Source organism: Desarmillaria tabescens (assembly GCF_030435595.1).
Source record: "Desarmillaria tabescens strain CCBAS 213 chromosome Unknown EV420scaffold_47, whole genome shotgun sequence".
Taxonomy (NCBI): domain Eukaryota; kingdom Fungi; phylum Basidiomycota; class Agaricomycetes; order Agaricales; family Physalacriaceae; genus Desarmillaria; species Desarmillaria tabescens.
In genome coordinates, this window is record NW_026848346.1 from 317,723 (window position 1) to 335,194 (window position 17,472).

Below are 17,472 nucleotides of genomic sequence, written 5' to 3' on the forward strand. Positions count from 1 at the left end.
CAGTCTGACAATGTCCACCTAGGGTACGAACTAAACGATAGATGATCGAAGAAGAACCACCCATCGGCCAGCAAATTTTCAGCCGTTCACTTCGATTTCGAAGTTGAAAGTTCCTTAAAGGATTCAAAGAACCCGGCGTTAGTAAGAATCGAGAGACGGAGACACAAAGCTATCTGGAGTACATAAGTACTTACCCGGCCTAGAAATAAGTAGGTCTAGACTGCGACAAGTGCTTCTACTAGCTGACGCGTGTTTGTACAAAATTTATCGCTCATTTATATTTTCAGCATGTTACCTCTTTGGTGGCGGCCATAGATATTTATGTGTATATACGACAGAAATGGTGATGTGATCCAGAAGATAGATTCAACAAGCCTTGGAGTTGATTAATGAGGACGGTATCCGTCAAAGATCGACACTAGGTACCATATGTACTGGCGTGTAGAGAATTACCCCACTATGCTAGATTAGGATGGCTTCGACTTCGGACTTCGACGTAGTTTCGCGGATGGACGATGTCATGAGGGGACAGGCTGGGTCTCAAGTATTCAATAAGAACTTCAGCATGCGTATCGATTTTGAGAAATCGATAATATCCGGTGCACTAAGTAGACCCTAGAAATGTGCACTAGCCTTGCTACCACCTAAAAATTCAAGGATAGTTCTACGTGGCATAGCTCATTGCCGGACTACAAATCCGTTCCCACTTCTTCACTACAGCGTCAATCATTCACAGTTGTCTGCTCAATGTCCATTTGTGGACAGTTGTGGACGTATTCACGAGGCGCGCCAGTCACGCGCTTTGACTACCCGATTCGGCAAGCAGACATTTTTGCCATCAACGGTCTCGACGTCGACGTCCTTACGGCTCAATGTCCTCCATATTTCGTCCAGGATTTTCTTGCCTAAACCGACGTCTTTCGCCAGTTCGTGCGACCCGTCATTTTCATCCGTTAGCTGGCCAATGGACTGGAGAGTCGCCTTCTTCCAACCTCGTTCCCATCGTCATCGAGCAGACGGTACGTTGTGGTAAGTGTATTGGGCGCTCATTTGCTTATTGTGGAAGGATAGGGAAGAGGTGAACGCTCGTACGATATCTTTTCGCGCTTGCTACGGGAGAGGGTCATCATGCTTTACGGTCCGGTGCGTCGAGCTACGCGTTGTTTGCAGCCTGGTCACTGAATCTATACCTCAGATAAGAGATACAGATTCCACGTTGACCGTTGCCCAACTTCTCTTCTTGGAAGCAGAGGATACCTCGAAGCCTATACACCTCTACATCAATTCTCCAGGAGGTAGTGTTACCGCAGGATTAGCAATATATGACACAGTAAGCGATGTGTAACATTACATATCTTCATTGCAATTGACTTTTGCAGATGCAGGTTTGCACATCCAATTTCGCATCAAAGGTCAACTGACTTACCGGCACGCCGATAGTACGTTTCTTCGCCAATACACACGTACTGTATTGGGCAAGCAGCTAGCATGGGTTCTCTTTTACTATCTGCGGGAGAAAGGGGCAAACGTCACTGCCTACCGAATGCCAGCATTATGATTCATCGTCCGTCCTCAGTGGCTTTGACTGCGATTCTACCCTAATGGCTGTTTCTAGAGCCCTCCGGTGGCGCCTCTGGTCAAGCTTCTGATATAGCTATCCACGCTAAGGAGATCCTACGAATACGTCAGTTATTGACAGGAATTTATCAGAAGCATTGTGCAAAACCAGGAGAATCAGTGAGCAAGGGCCTCGCTCGTTTCGGTACGCTTTCTCGTACACCACCCATTTTTCCCTACTAAAACGTATACTCAGAACATGCGCTTGAACGCGATAACTTTATGACAGGTTTAGCACTCAATTCATCATTGGCATTCAAGCTCTGACCTTTCCGTACTGTAGCTAAGGAAGCCTTAGACTTTGGGATTGTAGATGCAATACTGGAGAAGAGCCCTAAATCCGAGGGCGATAGCCAATCATGAAAATTGTATTCTCCGTTGGACAGTCTCATACTACTCAATATTGTCTTGGGTTTGTACAATGGCGGAAGCAGATATCGACGAATATGGATCGCAGATTGCTGAAGGGTGTTTGCATCCTTTTTCACCAACAGACCTTTCCCTTTTACAAACGAGGGCCCTGTGCAGGTATCAAGGCTCTGAGTCGCAAGCGACCCATTACTGCTTAGTTCCATTCATCGGCGGCGGCTTTCAGGCATGAGGACAGCATATGGCTTGGCAGTCTATCATCGTAGTGAGCGCACATTGATCAGGCGCTCTTCCTTAAAAATATGTTTAAGGTAGTTGGCGGAATATTTAGCACGGAATAGGGTCCAAAGTGCGGTGGACCCGCCCCTGCCATGAAGCTAACACCCTTGCACTTCTTCCCGTTCTTTTCACTGGTCGTTTCCTCTCGTTTACGACAACGTGATGGAAGCGGTGAATATTCGACTGTCACCGTTCCTGTGACCATCGACAATAATTCGTACACAGTCAATGTCGTTATGGTATGTCTCGTAGCTGTTTTGGCCTGAGCTATCAAGCTTAGTGTGTTTCCCAGTCAACGGGCGCCTCGGCGCAAAATTTCCGGTTTGGGCTCACAACAAGCACTGGCTACGTTACCGTTGCGGGCACAAGTTGCCAGACGTGTAATGGTGTTCAGCCGTACGCATATTCTCTTATCAAGTCAGTCGTTCTCTTAGATCGGCTGACATCAGGTATAATCGTTCGGAGTCAACGACTGCCACAGACCTTTCTGGTGGCCAGAATGTCGCCATAGTAGGTGGCGCTTCTGCAGATGGGAACTTAATCACCGAGAGTTGTGGTCTCAAAAAAACCGACGGACAGGATTGGAGCTACGCTAACCAGACCAGTACGTCTGCAAAGTTATATTGCACAGATACCTCTTATGACCATCGTCATAGTTGTCGTAGCCAACCAATCCAACTCGATGTTCTCTCCCGGAATCTCCGGTATCTTGGGTCTCGGACCGAATTCAAGCGCGTCTTTCTCGTCCATCGACAGACTTCCCAATTAACCAACTTCGTAGGAGACGGGAATTTCAACGCCACGATCTTCGGTGGTTACCTTTCAGGACAGCCTGCCGGCGAAAATTTCACTTATGGCATGGCGTTGAGCCCTAATACCGGTTCCTCGAGTAACGGAGGGTATCTTCATCTTATCCAACCGGAGACATCGTACTACCAAGGCAACGTCGCTTGGAAAACAATGCAGACGTTCAATACCAGCAGTCTGGATACGGATTTCTACATTAACCTCGACAGCTGGACACTGACCACAGCGAATGGCAATGTTTCTCGTAGCGGCGATCTCGTAACTGCTAATTGATCCGGTCTATAATGCGCTCATCCTCCCTCAACAGGATGCTAGCGTGCTGTGTTAGTTTTCTCCCGTACGTTTTTGGGGCGTAAGACTCATACGTATCGTCGTTAGATGCTAGTATCAGTGGTGCTTCCGTCGTCGGCAACACCCCTTCCACCAATATCTACGGCATTCCATGCGACACGCAAATGAAAATGATTCTTACCATCAACAGCTTGGCGGTCACTCTCGATGAATCAAAACTAATCGTCAACCAGAACGGCTAATGTACCAGCGTCGTCCAGGAGTGGTCATCTCCTTTAGCCACGGAATATCTCTTGGGTTCCAATTTCCTTTCTTCAGTTTATGTGTGCGCGTCGTTACTTCCATCGTCGTCCTCGTCAATTGACAATTATTCTAGCATCTTTTCAGTTGCGAACGCCACCACAGGTAAAGTCGGATTCGCACAAAGAAATTGGACCAACTCGAGCAGCGGCCTTTCCACGGGTGCGATCGTTGGAATTGCAGTCGGATCAGCAGCATTCGCAGTCCTGGTCTTAGTTGCAGGCATATTAATCTACCGAGCTATTCGTAAACGCCGAGCCCGCAGGGATTCTTCCGAGTCTCCTGGCGGCTACAAAGAGCCCATCTACTCTGGTGGAGTAACACCGGCCCCTCAACAGGATTGGGTCGTCACGCCTTTCGCACCCGAAACGACTAGTACCGCCTCGCCGCCAGTGTCGTCGTATGGGCATGCCCTCCCCTCTGGAAACGTTTCGTCGGTGCACGGAGGTTATTCCAGTATCGAGCGAACCTTCCGACTCTGCGACGAACCGGATGTCTTCTCCGCCGCCTTCTTATCCCACTAATCCCGCAAACACTGGCGGTATTATGAGTATCACAGAGAGGTTGTCCCAGCCCCAATACGGATCTCCTGACGAGAAAAGGCCCAAAGAGAGTTATCTCACCATGAGTTCTGCCAATCCGTAGTAAATTGTATCAGTAGCATTTCTTTCCGCTTAATTGGTTAGCGATTACATACTGTAGGTTAAAACGTTATCATACGCAAGTAGTTTAGTGGCTTTGTAAGATTATGCATGTATGTTCTTATCTTAACGCATCACAGATAGAGCAATCTGTCCATCATTTTCCTAGTACTCATAGGAATCACATAAAATTGCCTATTGACACCTGTTGACTGCAGCAGGGACAGCTTCCGTTGCACCGCACACCTTCACACTTGAGAGGCATGTAATTGCTAGGACCAGGAATTTGACTCTACGACAATGCCTTGTTGGTCTGTAGTCACAGAAATAGCCTCGAGCTCAACAACGCAAGGACCAATCACTGGGCAGAACGGATCAGTGTTAGTTTGTTTTCGCCGCTGGACAGGCGCGCGACGTATACCAGTTGAACACGTCGAGAGAGCATCCTATTTCAGTGACATCTGAGGTTGGTCTAGCGTCTAAATGCATTATTGTACGGCCGCCAAAGAACCTCCCCGAAGTTATTGTTATTATCTGAGCACAACCGCACCGCCCGCGAGTCATGCTTCGTGTCTCCGCCATTTTAGTCCTGGAATTGTATACATTTATGCATCTCCTTCCGCAATGCAATCCTAATCAAAGTAGCCAGAGATTGACGTCAGACTAGCAACAAGACCCTATTCTTCGGGACCGCTGGAAAATTGACGTAACGCATTCTTTACTCGAACACGGTGACATTGATACCATCCAGTTCTACTTATATGCTACAACTGTCAGTACAGTGTCCTTAAAACAATGCATTATATATCGACGGAAAGATGGTTGGAATAAATGGTAGCAAATGATTCAGCAAATAACAAACGATGGACGGTGAGCGCTATCACGGACGCGGTGGTCCGTTATACGCGCTCTCATCTACCCAATTCGCCCGAGTCTGATAAATTTTTCTACCAGGCGGGCCGGTGCTACAGGTGATTAATATTAGATCCACGGTATGTCGTACGAAGAAGGATCACTGCTCACCCCAAATAAGTGGGTACGGCTCTGTCATAACTTGCGATTCTATCATGGCGCAACCTTGAATAGCTCGGAGTCATCGACGGCCTCACTGCTCTCGCCATCCGTTTCCGAGTCATGCAACGTCGGATTCCTGTTAAGAGTATATCAGAACCGATCAAAGAAGTATAAGAAAGCGCCAACGTACCTCTGAACAATGCCCACAGCAGTGCTAGCACGATGAGGCCGACAATGACAGTCACCGGTATCGCTATCTGGAGGTTCTGCCTGTACCATGCCTGCACAATTAATTTTGTAAGCACATCCTCACAAAATCGATAACCAAGAACATACCTTAGCTGTATCTATAGCGCTTCCGCTCTGGCAGGAACCTGATTGGCAAGTTCCGCCATAACCTGACCATGATGATTCTGGTAAGCAACACGCGCACGGAACGAAAACACAGCATGCATACCACAAGGAGAACCATCTATGAGAAGAGAAGACAAAACGACACATTGGTTGCTGTTACTCGGGTCCTGGCAGGAAATCTGACACGTCTGGTCGTTGTGCGTCGAGCAACCTGTTGTCAGGTTCATGGATCCCCCCACGGATTGACATTGAACTACCAAAATATTAGTTTCTGGTAGGAACCCAAAATTGAGAGAGACAAACGCGAAACAGATGTGCATAGACCACTAGCACAAGCCAACCCATTGGAACCGCACGATTGCCCTAAAAGCAGATGAATATTGCGGAGGGGATGATATTCAGTACCACCGACCGTTAGGCGCTACAACGTCGCTAGGACATGCTGACGAGTTGCCCGTACACATCTCGGCCGTATCACATTGAGGGTCCTTGGCAGCCCGACATACTTGGGTAGATGGAGCAAAAGCACATTGACTAGTGCAACATGCGCTGTTGTCCGGATCACAGACTGCGCCATTCTTGAACTTGCAAGTCGAGGAATCACAACAATTGGAGTTAACACCACTTCCTGGATCACAATCTTCTCCGTCTTCGACTATACCGTTACCACACATCTGTAGCGATATGATCCCATTGGCCGAAGACGCGTCAACTAGACAGGTGGAATTGAGTTTGGAGCCACTTGTGCCTGCCATTACAGAGCCTGAAATCGACTATGAGAACAAGAATTAGGCAACAGATTCGAACACTGACAGATATTTCCCAGGCTGCAAGCAGAGAACTGCTGTTCGGATGACTGCGATACAGGGCTCATGATGAACCTGGAATCAGCATCACAGGTGTCGGTGTTCAAAGGACAGCATGAATCAGTTTCGGAACAACCATCCGCGCACTAATTCCAATTCATCATGAGGAGATGGAAGAGAGAGAAAGAGGAGAAGATACACACATCGTGCTGTTGAACGGGCATCAATAACAGTTAAGCAACAATATATGGAGGGAAGGGACTCACAATCGCGCCAAAGTTATGCCCAATTTCATGAGCGACGACCTGCCATTCGGTCCGCCCACTGGTCGATACAGCAGTTCCAGATACAACTGAGCCAGTATCTCCGGAAGAAGTTTGTTGACATCTGCGTGGTTACTCAGTTCCGTCTGGGCTGTGTTGGGTCATCACAACGTGGGACTCACAAGGTGGCGAGCCAAGCAATTCCCACCTCCGAACCGGTGGGGCATCCACTCATGAGGTGCCACAAACCCACACCATCACTGCCTTTGCTACCTCTCCACTGCGAAAAAAGTGATAGGCGATCATTCAAGGTGACGCTGTCACTGCAAGCTACGTTCCACGGCACGCTGGAATTTGTGGTAGATGGACAACTAGATATATACGTCAGCGTTGGGTTCGACCATTGAACTGAGTAGTCATCTCTTACCTCGAATCCTGTACCTGAAGCTCAACAATGCCCAAACTAACATTGAAGGTAGATTTGTACAGACTGCTAGCCATATTCCAGTCGTTGAGAATCTGCGTAGTAGCGTTATCTTTGTTGCCGTATTGCAAAACATATTGACAGTCAGCAGCGGCGCCCATGTAAAGAACTTGCTGAGACTTTGGGCACCCAGAATTGTCACCAATGACGTTGGCAAAACTGACATAGAGAGTTAGGAAAGGGCAAACGTGCGTGAAAATTTGACCATACTTTGTGCTCATATTACCCCCGGCAACATCATCCCTCCGCGACAGGGAAGTATTCCCAAATACACCCAATCCATACCACGGCGTCGTAGGAGGCGTTTGGAAGATAGGATTCTGTTCTGGAGTATTGTAAGACACTTTGTCATGGGCACATGTCCGTGGTGCAGTAGGCGGCTCAGACTCGGAGTACGATCCCGTCCTGGCAAGCTGCTCCTCTTCTGGCGTCATCACATCTGAGTCCCTCCAAATGACCATATCATCTATTGAATGCACGATCTCAGGATCGAGCGGGTATTTCGTCCGCAGATAGTGGTCCTTTGTCATGACGTGGTGCACGACGCCATCCACGGCAAAGGCACCCTCAAAGGTGGGCGGGCGCTCGTCATCGCCTTGGTCGTGGATCATGATACGCGCCCAGCCAAGCTCAGCCTCAGGGAACGAAGAGTAGGCAACTCGTGCAGCGTCTTCTCTCAGCCGGGCATCGGAAAACTGGGGGTCGATGACTTCGCCTAGGTAAGCCTTGACGTTCTCACGCAGAAGGGGTTCAGTACGAGTTGTACCATCGGCTGAGTGATAGGTAACACGAGCAGCTGGGTGAACAAGGTGGTCATTAGGACGGAGATGGAGGTAGAAATGATCATCAAAGGCGGCGACAATGAGGCGGAAGGAGTCGTCATGACGCAGAGTAGTGGAGCGCGCTTCCAGTGGAGAGCGTTTCGAGGGAGACTGGTAGTGCCGGGGTAGTATTTCAAGGGATCTCGTTGTCGGATGGACCAACGACCTCAGTGGCCTAGGTGGTGCACTCAAAGCTGACAACAGTGATTACCAAATGTCGCGACGAGCACATCAACTCACTTACCAGCAGCTAGATCAAGCCAGGAGACGACAAGGAAGACGACCAACGCATGGAAGCGTCGACAATGAGGAAAATACATGGAAAAACGAACCGCCTAGATGAAGGTAAAAGGCAAGAGAGTCAGATCTTTGGAACCGTCTGAAACCAGTGGTGAGGCCGGGTAACCAGTCTCAGATAGTCCGGAGAATGGAGTGGACAGACCTGCGGCGAGAAGAATATAAAAAGGAAGGAAGGAAAGCTTAATAAAGGCAAGGAAAGGACAGCCTTTCAGCGTTTGCCCAGGCAAAAAGACTTGGCAACGAAAGGTGGGTCCTGCAGATGACCGCCAGGATCAGAGGGCAAGACAGACCGGCATGACAAATACTACCAAGTGGATCACGATTTTCGTCCGTACTCTGCTCTGCGCAGTAAGTTGGTGCCCACTGAATACAGTTGCACTGCCTTGGTTCGGCGTTTTCGTTATTTTATTACTGAGCATCGTCTTGTCATTTTCCGTTACACCCGAATTACCAGCCCATCTCGAATATATTTGAAAAGTGACAGCCTCCCGGCCATCATGCATCATTAAGTACAGAAAGAAACAAATGCGGGTATGAAAACAGACTGGACGATAACGAATGAAAGAAAAATACAACATGAAAGAACCTGCGTGAGAATCTAAGTCGCCGGAGCCTGCCCCGTCTATACGGTCTCGACAGCAGTCTCAAGTTGGGAGGACACTTAGTATTCCCGTGCTATCCATTCGCTGCGACGGTTGTTCTTCTTGCCGTTGCCATTGCCACCCTATAAAATATTAGCAAACGATATTGACGATGAATAGAAAATACGCACCTTGCCAGTCCCTTGGTTGTTGGCTCCAGTGGCGGCACTAGTGGCGGCAGCAGCAGCAGCCGCGCTGCTCGAAGCGGCAGCACCGGTGTTGTTGTTGCCGTTGTTGCCGGCTGCTTGGCCGTTCGCTGTAACAGTGAACTGATTTTTTTTGTCAGTAAAGACTAACAGTGCATGAAGAATTCACTTACGTAGGAGCAGTCGTCCAAACTGCCATGCTGAGCGATGGGAACGATTACAGGCTGGTGGTTTGATGACGAGTTGATGGAACAGATTCGGTACGCCCCCGCAGGAAGACCGTTTGTAACATCAGCAGTAACAACACCATTCTGAGCAGCACCATTGATACCCTTAAAGAAGGCTTCAGTATCGATAAAGTCTACGCTAAGTAGGGCATTACCTTGAAGAACGCAAAGTTCTTGGGATTAGTGGGCGTCGTCTGGGTCAGCGAATCGAGCGTTTCAATGACGACGTGAGTGTGACCGATAATCTGACCCTGTCCGTTCAACTGTTGGGGAGCAGAAAAATAGTTGGTATCCGCGTTCACAAACGTCCCGGTTTGCATGTTTTGGATGGCCATCGTCACAGTGAAAGCCGTGTTCTGCTGCAGGGTATCACCGTTGGCGGGAACTTGGAACTTCGCGGAAGGCATGTTGTCGGTACTTGGAATAGCACCAATCGGTATCGGGTTGCAAGAGCCACTTTGGATTTGCTGTCCATTTGTGATAGGAGCATTGACAGTCAAACAGAAGTTGATGAAGTTATTCGTTGTCGTCAGCGAAGCGGATTGACCTGAAACAATATATTAGCCCAACATACTGACCCGCCAGAATTAAACAATTTTACCATCAACAGGTGTTTCGTTTCCGTCTTGCGCAAATCCTGGTCCAATGACTTTGGGGTCGAGAGCTACAGGAGAAACAAGTTAGTTTCAGTTCAATAGGCACGAAAGCTAAGAGATAGACGATGGAAAGATAAACAGGAAGATGTTGCTCACTCAAGGAAGTTTGGGCGTCATTACTGTTATTCCCATTGTTGTTGTTCGTGGCATTGTTGGCAGCGTTGCCCGCGCCATTGTTGGCAGCATTGCCCGTAGCATTGTTGGCCGCATTACCAGCATTGTTGGCATTCTAAGAAAGAGTTAACAAGGTGGATATCCTCGAAATAGTGCGACTCACTCCACCCGTATTGTTGTTACCCGCATTGTTGTTGGCCGCATTACCAGCATTGTTGTTGTTCTAAGAAAGAGTTAGCAAGATGGATATCGCCGAAATATTGCCACTCACTCCACCCGCATTGTTGTTGTTCTATGAAAGAGTTAACAAGATACTAATCAGTCGAATTATCGATACTCACTCCACCCGCATTATTGCCGTTGTTTCCTCCTCCATTACCACCTCCGTTGCCACCTCGCTGACGGCTCACCAGGTCAACGGGAGCCAGTCCAGGTTGTTGCCGGACAGCCAAGGCCGAAACTTGAGAAATGAGAGGCACAAGTACGAAAAGTGTCGAAAGAGAGGTCGAGAACTTCATGATGGCGCAAGGAACGTGACTTCGCGGAAGCCGTAGAAGAAAGAATGTGAAGGAGAGCTGACTTGAAAGGATAACTGCAGACAGCAATAAGCCTCAGGCATTAGTATGAACGACCAAGAGGCTTACAAGAAGGGGAAAGACAAGCAGCACGGCTGCGAAGGAAAAGATGAAGATGGGCGGAAAGAGAGAGTGGTAAACTGGGAAAACGGGGAGACTACAGGAGCCTTTTATATCCGGATCGCCGGATCGTGATTCGGTAACGGCGGTCATGTTGTCACGGTAACGCACAATTCCCACTCCTCTTTTCATGCCTACCTGCCCCCAGAAAATATGTTCATTGTTGGAAGTAGGTATTGTGCTTCATTTCTGACCACTTTCGGGTCGATAGAGGCGCAGCGAAAACGCGAACGATGATCTGACAATGCGCAGCAAATTCTCCTCAAAAAGTATTTTTAGCAATTCGCTATAATTAGCATGCCACGCTCCTATTCATCAGCCCCTTCCAGCCAGTGAGAATTCAATGGAAGAGGCCAATTATAGCTTTCACCTCGAGCTTTGTCCTCTTTTCAATGGGAAAATTACTCCTGTTCGGTGTGCAACAAATAAAAAACAGCCGCTGGCCCATTGTCCCCGGATCCAACATTGCATCTGGCCGCTGCTTGTTCTCATTGGTTCCTGAAACGATAATTGCCTCACCAGCAACACCCTTGCGTTACAATGTGACGACCACAAAGACAACCCGAAGTGGTATGCATGAGTCTTTGAAGCAGTCTTGCAGCCTCGAGTTCAATCAACTACCTTCTCTTCCCACATCACTCGGTTTCACTAATCAATGAACTCACGTCCAATGGAAAACGACATGGAGACGCCAGTGGTAACTGCAACGAGAAACCGATTCTCATTGGCCACTGTCGAACAATCAATTAGCTAAGACTGATCCCGTTGCTCTACTGATTCCACTCACACGCTGGGCACTGCACATCACTCGGACAACTCGGAGTTCCTTGACCTCTGGATCGTCAATAATGATAATTTAAACTTGGTATGTTGGAAACGTGACGTCCATCGCGGCAACAGCAGGCGAAAACAACGCACGCACCAGAAGGCACATCAATCATGCCGAATGTGGGTAAACTTGACCAGGTACTTAGTACGAATAGTCTGATTGATAATCGAAGCGTGACGCATATCATTGTAGACATTTCATTAGAAATCCGGGCGGTAAACATGCCAACCCTTGCGGCTATCTATCAAAACCACACACGAGTACATGAGCACTTATTCTCGCGTTTTGAAAATAGCACTCACTGTCTCCTCAGTTGCAATGAATCACTGCAAAACAGTTAAACACGCTTCTTCCGACTCGCTAACGCGAATAGGCCGATTTCTTACCCAGCGCTAGTAGCCTCGACGCCATCAACATTGCTTTTGACACCGCGTGGAAGCAACTGTCAATGTAAGGAACGCGATGAAAGCTCAAAACACCTTGGGGAAAGTCGTTCGGGGATTTCGTGGTGTATCTGATGTTGGGACCGGGGAGACCGGCTTGCAAAAGAGCTATAATACAATCCTATAAAACAGCATGCAAAGGGGGGGAAACGGGATACAGTGATAAATCAATCTTTTACGCTGTCAGCTCTAGTTTAGTTTCAAGAAACTGATGCTCACCATCGAGTCACCTTCCCTCCCTTCGTTTTCTCCACAGCACACATAAACGACGCCAAGGTGTCGACCTCCTCCCTGCCCGTAATAACCAACGTGTCTCTAAAATGCTTCTCTGCAATGCCATGCCAACACAGAGTGCAACTCATCAATGTCAGCCAAGATGGGGACGCGCTTCGGTAGGTCGTCCTCTTCCAACAATCGAGAACTGCGTACGCCTATTAGGCAGCTCTTTGGGGTCCCTACGTGGTCTGTTTGCAGGCGTTGCAGCGAGTGGTGGACTTGACGGCCGCGAAGGCTGATGAGGTGGCAGATTCAGCACAGAAGGTGGTGACGGGTCGTCTGCCCTGAGAGGCGAAGGATATATCGCTGGTATTATGTCGAAATGTGTAAGGTATTTGTATATCACTGTCATTGGCATCTTGTCAAACTCCACCTGGAAAACAATCAGCGGGAACGTAAACTGGAAACGGGTAGGAGTTCGCACGAAAGATATTCTGTTCTCCGTGTCCATAGGATCTCTGAGGACTGGTTCGATCCGTTTTCTCTTCATCCTGGGTTCACCATCGACGCGTTCTACAGCTTGTCTCTTCAACGCTCCTGGAGGCCCAAAGTACGATGCATCGTCATTGACCCTTTTCCGAGCCTGCGGGCGACGAACGACTGACGGCTGGCTAGTCGCAGACATGGTGGTGGCTAATTAAGGAAAAAGGCTAGATTTTTGCCAGAAAGGCGCCCGGAATATCGTTTTTCAGCTGATCCGACGGAAATCCGCCAAGAAAAAGTGCAAAACACGTAGCTGACCTAATACGCATCATCCCACCATATTCCGCCCTTAAAGGCCTTGACTCGTTCAGTATTTTTTCCCAGCTCTTTCCTGTCTCTCCGCTCGTTTACGTGAAATTGATACAGCATCTAGCTCCATTGTTGTTGTCCCTGACAGGTCGCCGTCAAGCCAGGGTATAAAGCATCACCAGAAACACGGACCTAGTATTCAAGAATGTCGACCTTTGGCCACCTCTTTCGCGTCACTACCTATGGTGAAAGTCACTGCGCTTCCGTAGGAGCAATTGTAGATGGATGCCCGCCGGTGAGCTACTCGTATGCGCTCTCAATACCCGCATCTAATACACCATTAGGGCCTTAACTTGGAACCCAGTGACATCCAAGTCCAACTCAATAGAAGGCGTCCTGGTCAAAGTAATCTCACTACTCCCGTACGTAAATTCCGTTTAGAGCGTACTGCAATCGCTGATTACCAGGCTGCGTTTCCCCATAGAGAAACGAAAAAGATTTGGTGCACATCCAATCCGGAATCGAATACGGTGTTACCCTTGGAACACCCATATCTTTGCTAGTCAAGAACGAGGACCAAAGGCCGCACGATTATTCCGAGACGGATTTGTACCCCCGACCCAGTCACGCTGACTACACCTACCTGGAAAAGTATGGCATCAAGGCCAGCAGTGGCGGTGGACGGAGTAGTGCACGCGAAACCATCGGTGTGTTACGCATCTCTCCCTTGCATTCATATGGTGATTTGATTCGCGTACAGGCAGGGTCGCTGCAGGCGCCATTGCCGAGAAGTATCTCAAACTTGCATATGGCATTGAGGTCGTCGCATTTGTTTCATCAGTGGGAAAGATCCACCTGCCATCAACCGTGGTATCTCCATCCTCTGGTGATGCAGACAATGACGACGCTCAGGACGCGATATCCGAGGAATTCAGACACCTGTTGGCAACCGTTACACGAGAACAGGTAGACAGCCACCCTATACGATGCCCACACCCCGAGACAGCGGAACGTATGACTAAGGTATTTTCCATTGAAGATGGTTATCCTAGAGTAATTCTAAATTGCTTCGCTTCAGCGCATCGTACGGGCAAAAGAAGCGATGGACTCTATCGGTGGGACCATCACCTGTGTCATCCGTAACGTTCCCTCGGGACTTGGTGAACCTGTTTTCGACAAGTTCGAAGCTACATTGGGACATGCTATGCTCTCCATCCCGGCAACTAAGGCTTTCGAAATCGGATCTGGTTTCAAGGGGACAGAGGTACCTGGAAGCAAGCACAATGATCCTTTCGTGAAGCGTGATGACGGTCGACTCGGAACAAAGTCTAACTGGAGTGGCGGTGTGCAAGGAGGCATCACTAATGGGGAGGATATTTATTTCCGGTTAGTCCTTGATAGTGTTGCCAGGAGTTTTTTTTTGGGGGTACTGACATCGGCTTCTAGGATCGGATTCAAGTCGCCAGCGACCATTTCGCAAGCTCAAGATACCGCACAGTACGATGGCACCCCTGGATCCCTTGCCTGCGAGAGGCAGACATGACCCTTGTGTGGTACCGCGAGCTGTTCCCATTGTTGAGGCCATGGCATGCATCGTCATCATGGATCAATTACTCATCCAGAACTCCAGAAAAACAGCGGCGAGTCTTCTGCCGCCAGTAACAACCCTACCGTCGACGATGGTTTTACCGAAGAAAGCATAAAGCCCTGTATCATACCTAGACACCTGTTCAGCCAAATAAAACCTATACGAATTGCCCAAAAGATAAGTTACCAAGAACGAGGGGTACAACGAAAATCTGTCTACTAATGGATACACACACATACTTGAGAAAAATCACTAGGCCCATTAAACATAACATAAAGAAAAGAATCACCACTGTTCCTCTTCCTCCAACTCGACGCAGATACAGCATAGGCACAGGTTCTAAATGCCACCACCACCACTTTTGAACACACGGTCAGTCAGGAAGCAAGAAAAAAAAATATCGGCAACTTACATGTCGATTTAGCAGTCGCCCAGGCCATGTCCCAAAGGCAAGGTCTATCTCGCGATTGAGACGGGTCTCGTCATCCAGATATGCAAAGTAATTGTAGTGCTCATCCTCTTCTATGGAGTAGAACCGTCTCGAAGGGATCATAAGAGGTGACCGCTCGTCGGGATCAAAGCCATTGGCAGCGACCTGTCGTTGTCTAGCTCTAGGTCCCTGGCTCATTTGCTTGACGCGTTGCCCTAGGGGGCTCCAAGGCGAGCTGTCCGTGTTCACATCGTGCTCCCGACAACGCAACGGGGCAGAAATGGATGACGAAGGAGAGCTGGACAGAGACGAATCTGGGGTTATCCTGTCTGCTGCGCGCCGACGGGGGAGTCCAGAGGTGATGCGAACTCTGGACCGAAACCGGACGCTGCGGTTCTTGATTGCGATAGGCGAGGACCCGGTATATGGGCTTTCGACATGGGAATCATCTGCGGTGGACGAGTCTGTCGCGGTGCTCTGTATGCTGTTCATCAACGACTCTTCGGAATCTGGGATATGTATCTGGATAGGGTCTGCATTTTCGATAACGATAGCTGGTTTCGAAAGGGTGGAATGGGTGGGTACGCGAAAGGCTATGTCGCAGGGGAAAGAGTCGAGGGTATCTTGGCTGTCCTTGGCCATAGGTGTAGATAAGTTCTGAGTAATACGGAAATCATCGTCTAGGGGCAGCACAGCGTCGATCAGTCTTGGCAATATGCGATCGAGAAACCATCATCACAGCGGCGCACCTGAGGGGAAAATCACATATTCTGGACTGTTTTTTGGGTCGGCGGCACTCCACTGTGCACCTAGCGGGAGAACACTGTTTTCTCCCATAGAACTGGCCATATCTGTATGGTTAGTCGTGGCTGAAGGAGAAACTATACTCTATCAATCGCCCAGGGTTTTAACGAGTCGTCGTCAGGATAGGAAGTTCATGGGAGTTCAAAGTTCAGTTCTAAAATAAACCAGGAAGCATGTAGGCGTGTACATAAACTTTACCTGTCATTCGGGTGTCACCTGCGCGTTCTATCATTCTGAATTCATCCTCGCTCCCCGAGGCTTATCACATGGATGGTACTCGTACGGTCTCTCACCGATGCAGAGTGAGTGCTAGACTGATTTTTACCCCATTACGCTTCTCCTGTTGAGAGCGAAACCAGGGCCTAGTCGAACCCCCACACAAGTTCCGCAACTCGGAATAATAATATTCGCACGATACGAAGGGGCGTCCCTCGGAGGAAATATACATGACAGTGCGGTAAAGTATACGTGGCAGACAATCGGATATGACTGATGAGCCAGATTGGCTGCATAGTGGTACCAAGTGATAACGGCGAACGCCAAAAAAAGCCCAAGGTGTTGGACTCGGATCTCAAGAGGCCATTTTTGACCGAGATCTTTATGCGATTCGTAGAAGTACGGTTTCTACATTATATTGGCCATCTTGTGCTTCGTTCATTCCTTGTGAAAGAGGACTCGATTGCCGCGTCATAAGATTCAAATTCGCTTGACGGTACATTCCGATTGAGTTGGGTATTGGCAAGTGACTGGGGTCATAAGCACGGTCTTCACAGGCCACGTTCTGTAGACCGGAAACCTGCTGAATCGAAGACCTAGTATGGGCTGATGATTCTCAAAAGCAAAAATAGGTCGTTGACGGAATTTCAGCTTCCTTGTTTGTTTGCATCAACCAGTCACCAGAGTGCCATTAGTTTTCGAGATAGAACGGAAAAATTCCGGCAAAATTCCGTGCACATTAGAGAAGGAATGTCCTTCAGGTTCAACCAGTCTGTTTTTAGCGCAGTGGAGAAGATCACGCGAGTTTCGAGATGCGTTGGATATGCTGATTCATTTTTGGGAAAAACTGATGGTTAATGGCATCCTATTGGAGAAACTGAAGGATGCGGAGCCATGGAGAAATCTCAAGAGAACGCCATCACGATAGTTTGTTCAATGTAGGTCCGGGTCCGATCGTTGTGAGAGAGGCACATTCAATAATTGAGGATTCATATATGCAGGCCAACTGGGTCCCGTTAGTTAGAAGGGAGCTGCGGGAGAGTCCCATGAGCACATCAGGCGGTGAACGGTAACGGAAAGAGTAATCCAGGATCAAAGAAACCTGCTAGAGGGTAGACCGACATGGGAACAGCCGGCGAAGAACATCGTGCATGTACCGGTTATCCTGGACAGTGCGAAGAGATTGGATAGCAGGATCACATCACCGCTTGATACTCTCTCATAGATTGCGAAGTGACTTAGGTGTTTTTACACATCAGACTCAGAGGTAGTTGAGTCAAATGCCTAATTCCAGTGTGAAGCGGTTAACCAGCATGGATATGGAACAGA

The 17,472-nt window shown here is 48.7% G+C and overlaps 7 protein-coding genes across 7 annotated transcripts; 3 read left to right on the plus strand and 4 right to left on the minus strand.

Annotated features, from left to right (window-relative positions):
* Positions 1 to 550: 550 nt before the first annotated feature.
* On the plus strand, positions 551 to 2,144 carry EV420DRAFT_905709 (Clp protease-domain-containing protein). Its single transcript, XM_060483945.1, has 8 exons — positions 551 to 1,019; positions 1,072 to 1,143; positions 1,196 to 1,330; positions 1,380 to 1,385; positions 1,441 to 1,564; positions 1,616 to 1,762; positions 1,814 to 1,846; positions 1,901 to 2,144. Exons 1-8 carry the CDS (start codon positions 873 to 875, stop codon positions 1,978 to 1,980), a joined length of 744 nt encoding a protein of 247 aa, XP_060325828.1. The 5' UTR covers positions 551 to 872; the 3' UTR covers positions 1,981 to 2,144.
* Positions 2,145 to 2,357: 213 nt separating this feature from the next.
* Positions 2,358 to 4,490, plus strand: EV420DRAFT_1716099 (uncharacterized protein; the record flags this gene model as incomplete). Its single annotated transcript, XM_060479697.1, has 9 exons — positions 2,358 to 2,504; positions 2,558 to 2,661; positions 2,715 to 2,869; positions 2,922 to 2,969; positions 3,047 to 3,330; positions 3,380 to 3,395; positions 3,451 to 3,560; positions 3,624 to 3,688; positions 3,740 to 4,490. The coding sequence occupies 9 exons, from the start codon at positions 2,358 to 2,360 to the stop codon at positions 4,185 to 4,187; spliced, it is 1,377 nt and encodes a 458-aa protein (XP_060325829.1). The 3' UTR covers positions 4,188 to 4,490.
* Positions 4,491 to 5,003: 513 nt separating this feature from the next.
* On the minus strand, positions 5,004 to 8,764 carry EV420DRAFT_1570806 (Metallo-peptidase family M12-domain-containing protein). Its single transcript, XM_060474289.1, has 14 exons — positions 8,489 to 8,764; positions 8,291 to 8,381; positions 7,436 to 8,240; positions 7,169 to 7,384; positions 6,924 to 7,112; positions 6,745 to 6,865; positions 6,682 to 6,687; positions 6,486 to 6,624; positions 6,085 to 6,435; positions 5,976 to 6,035; positions 5,776 to 5,925; positions 5,655 to 5,716; positions 5,509 to 5,599; positions 5,004 to 5,454 (listed from the first exon to the last, which is right to left on the minus strand). The coding sequence occupies exons 2-14, from the start codon at positions 8,364 to 8,366 to the stop codon at positions 5,324 to 5,326; spliced, it is 2,397 nt and encodes a 798-aa protein (XP_060325830.1). The 5' UTR covers positions 8,367 to 8,381; positions 8,489 to 8,764; the 3' UTR covers positions 5,004 to 5,323.
* On the minus strand, positions 8,765 to 10,862 carry EV420DRAFT_1570813 (uncharacterized protein). The gene is made up of 10 exons (XM_060474290.1): positions 10,775 to 10,862; positions 10,472 to 10,722; positions 10,402 to 10,422; positions 10,294 to 10,353; positions 10,113 to 10,245; positions 9,962 to 10,024; positions 9,516 to 9,907; positions 9,307 to 9,465; positions 9,119 to 9,256; positions 8,765 to 9,070 (listed from the first exon to the last, which is right to left on the minus strand). Exons 2-10 carry the CDS (start codon positions 10,646 to 10,648, stop codon positions 9,008 to 9,010), a joined length of 1,206 nt encoding a protein of 401 aa, XP_060325831.1. The 5' UTR covers positions 10,649 to 10,722; positions 10,775 to 10,862; the 3' UTR covers positions 8,765 to 9,007.
* Positions 10,863 to 11,165: 303 nt separating this feature from the next.
* On the minus strand, positions 11,166 to 12,998 carry EV420DRAFT_1484119 (uncharacterized protein; the record flags this gene model as incomplete). Its single annotated transcript, XM_060470043.1, has 9 exons — positions 11,166 to 11,323; positions 11,491 to 11,556; positions 11,613 to 11,659; positions 11,744 to 11,809; positions 11,957 to 11,980; positions 12,041 to 12,096; positions 12,134 to 12,205; positions 12,328 to 12,425; positions 12,527 to 12,998. 9 exons carry the CDS (start codon positions 12,996 to 12,998, stop codon positions 11,166 to 11,168), a joined length of 1,059 nt encoding a protein of 352 aa, XP_060325832.1.
* Positions 12,999 to 13,310: 312 nt separating this feature from the next.
* EV420DRAFT_1622544 (chorismate synthase) lies at positions 13,311 to 14,808 on the plus strand (the record flags this gene model as incomplete). The annotated part of the gene is made up of 7 exons (XM_060475816.1): positions 13,311 to 13,400; positions 13,450 to 13,527; positions 13,590 to 13,812; positions 13,866 to 14,128; positions 14,184 to 14,491; positions 14,552 to 14,602; positions 14,643 to 14,808. The coding sequence occupies 7 exons, from the start codon at positions 13,311 to 13,313 to the stop codon at positions 14,806 to 14,808; spliced, it is 1,179 nt and encodes a 392-aa protein (XP_060325833.1).
* A 43-nt stretch (positions 14,809 to 14,851) lies between these two features.
* Positions 14,852 to 16,131, minus strand: EV420DRAFT_1570824 (uncharacterized protein). Its single transcript, XM_060474291.1, has 5 exons — positions 15,993 to 16,131; positions 15,873 to 15,972; positions 15,106 to 15,803; positions 15,028 to 15,051; positions 14,852 to 15,002 (listed from the first exon to the last, which is right to left on the minus strand). Exons 2-5 carry the CDS (start codon positions 15,970 to 15,972, stop codon positions 14,979 to 14,981), a joined length of 846 nt encoding a protein of 281 aa, XP_060325834.1. The 5' UTR covers positions 15,993 to 16,131; the 3' UTR covers positions 14,852 to 14,978.
* Positions 16,132 to 17,472: the final 1,341 nt, after the last annotated feature.

Coding starts and splice junctions, on each gene's coding strand:
- EV420DRAFT_1570813 (XM_060474290.1), bottom strand. CDS start 10,648: ATGAAGTTCTCGACCTCTCTTTCGACACTTTTCGTACTTGTGCCTCTC. Junction 9,908..9,961: donor AAACGAAACACCTGTTGATG/GTAAAATTGTTT, acceptor ATATTGTTTCAG/GTCAATCCGCTTCGCTGACG. Junction 9,071..9,118: donor ACAACCAAGGGACTGGCAAG/GTGCGTATTTTC, acceptor AATATTTTATAG/GGTGGCAATGGCAACGGCAA.
- EV420DRAFT_1570824 (XM_060474291.1), bottom strand. CDS start 15,972: ATGGCCAGTTCTATGGGAGAAAACAGTGTTCTCCCGCTAGGTGCACAG. Junction 15,804..15,872: donor ATATGTGATTTTCCCCTCAG/GTGCGCCGCTGT, acceptor TGCTGCCCCTAG/ACGATGATTTCCGTATTACT. Junction 15,003..15,027: donor GGTGGTGGCATTTAGAACCT/GTGCCTATGCTG, acceptor ATCTGCGTCGAG/TTGGAGGAAGAGGAACAGTG.
- EV420DRAFT_1570806 (XM_060474289.1), bottom strand. CDS start 8,366: ATGTATTTTCCTCATTGTCGACGCTTCCATGCGTTGGTCGTCTTCCTT. Junction 7,113..7,168: donor CTTCAGGTACAGGATTCGAG/GTAAGAGATGAC, acceptor GTATATATCTAG/TTGTCCATCTACCACAAATT. Junction 5,717..5,775: donor CATAGATGGTTCTCCTTGTG/GTATGCATGCTG, acceptor CATCATGGTCAG/GTTATGGCGGAACTTGCCAA.
- EV420DRAFT_905709 (XM_060483945.1), top strand. CDS start 873: ATGTCCTCCATATTTCGTCCAGGATTTTCTTGCCTAAACCGACGTCTT. Junction 1,020..1,071: donor CCATCGTCATCGAGCAGACG/GTACGTTGTGGT, acceptor GTGGAAGGATAG/GGAAGAGGTGAACGCTCGTA. Junction 1,763..1,813: donor CAAGGGCCTCGCTCGTTTCG/GTACGCTTTCTC, acceptor ACGTATACTCAG/AACATGCGCTTGAACGCGAT.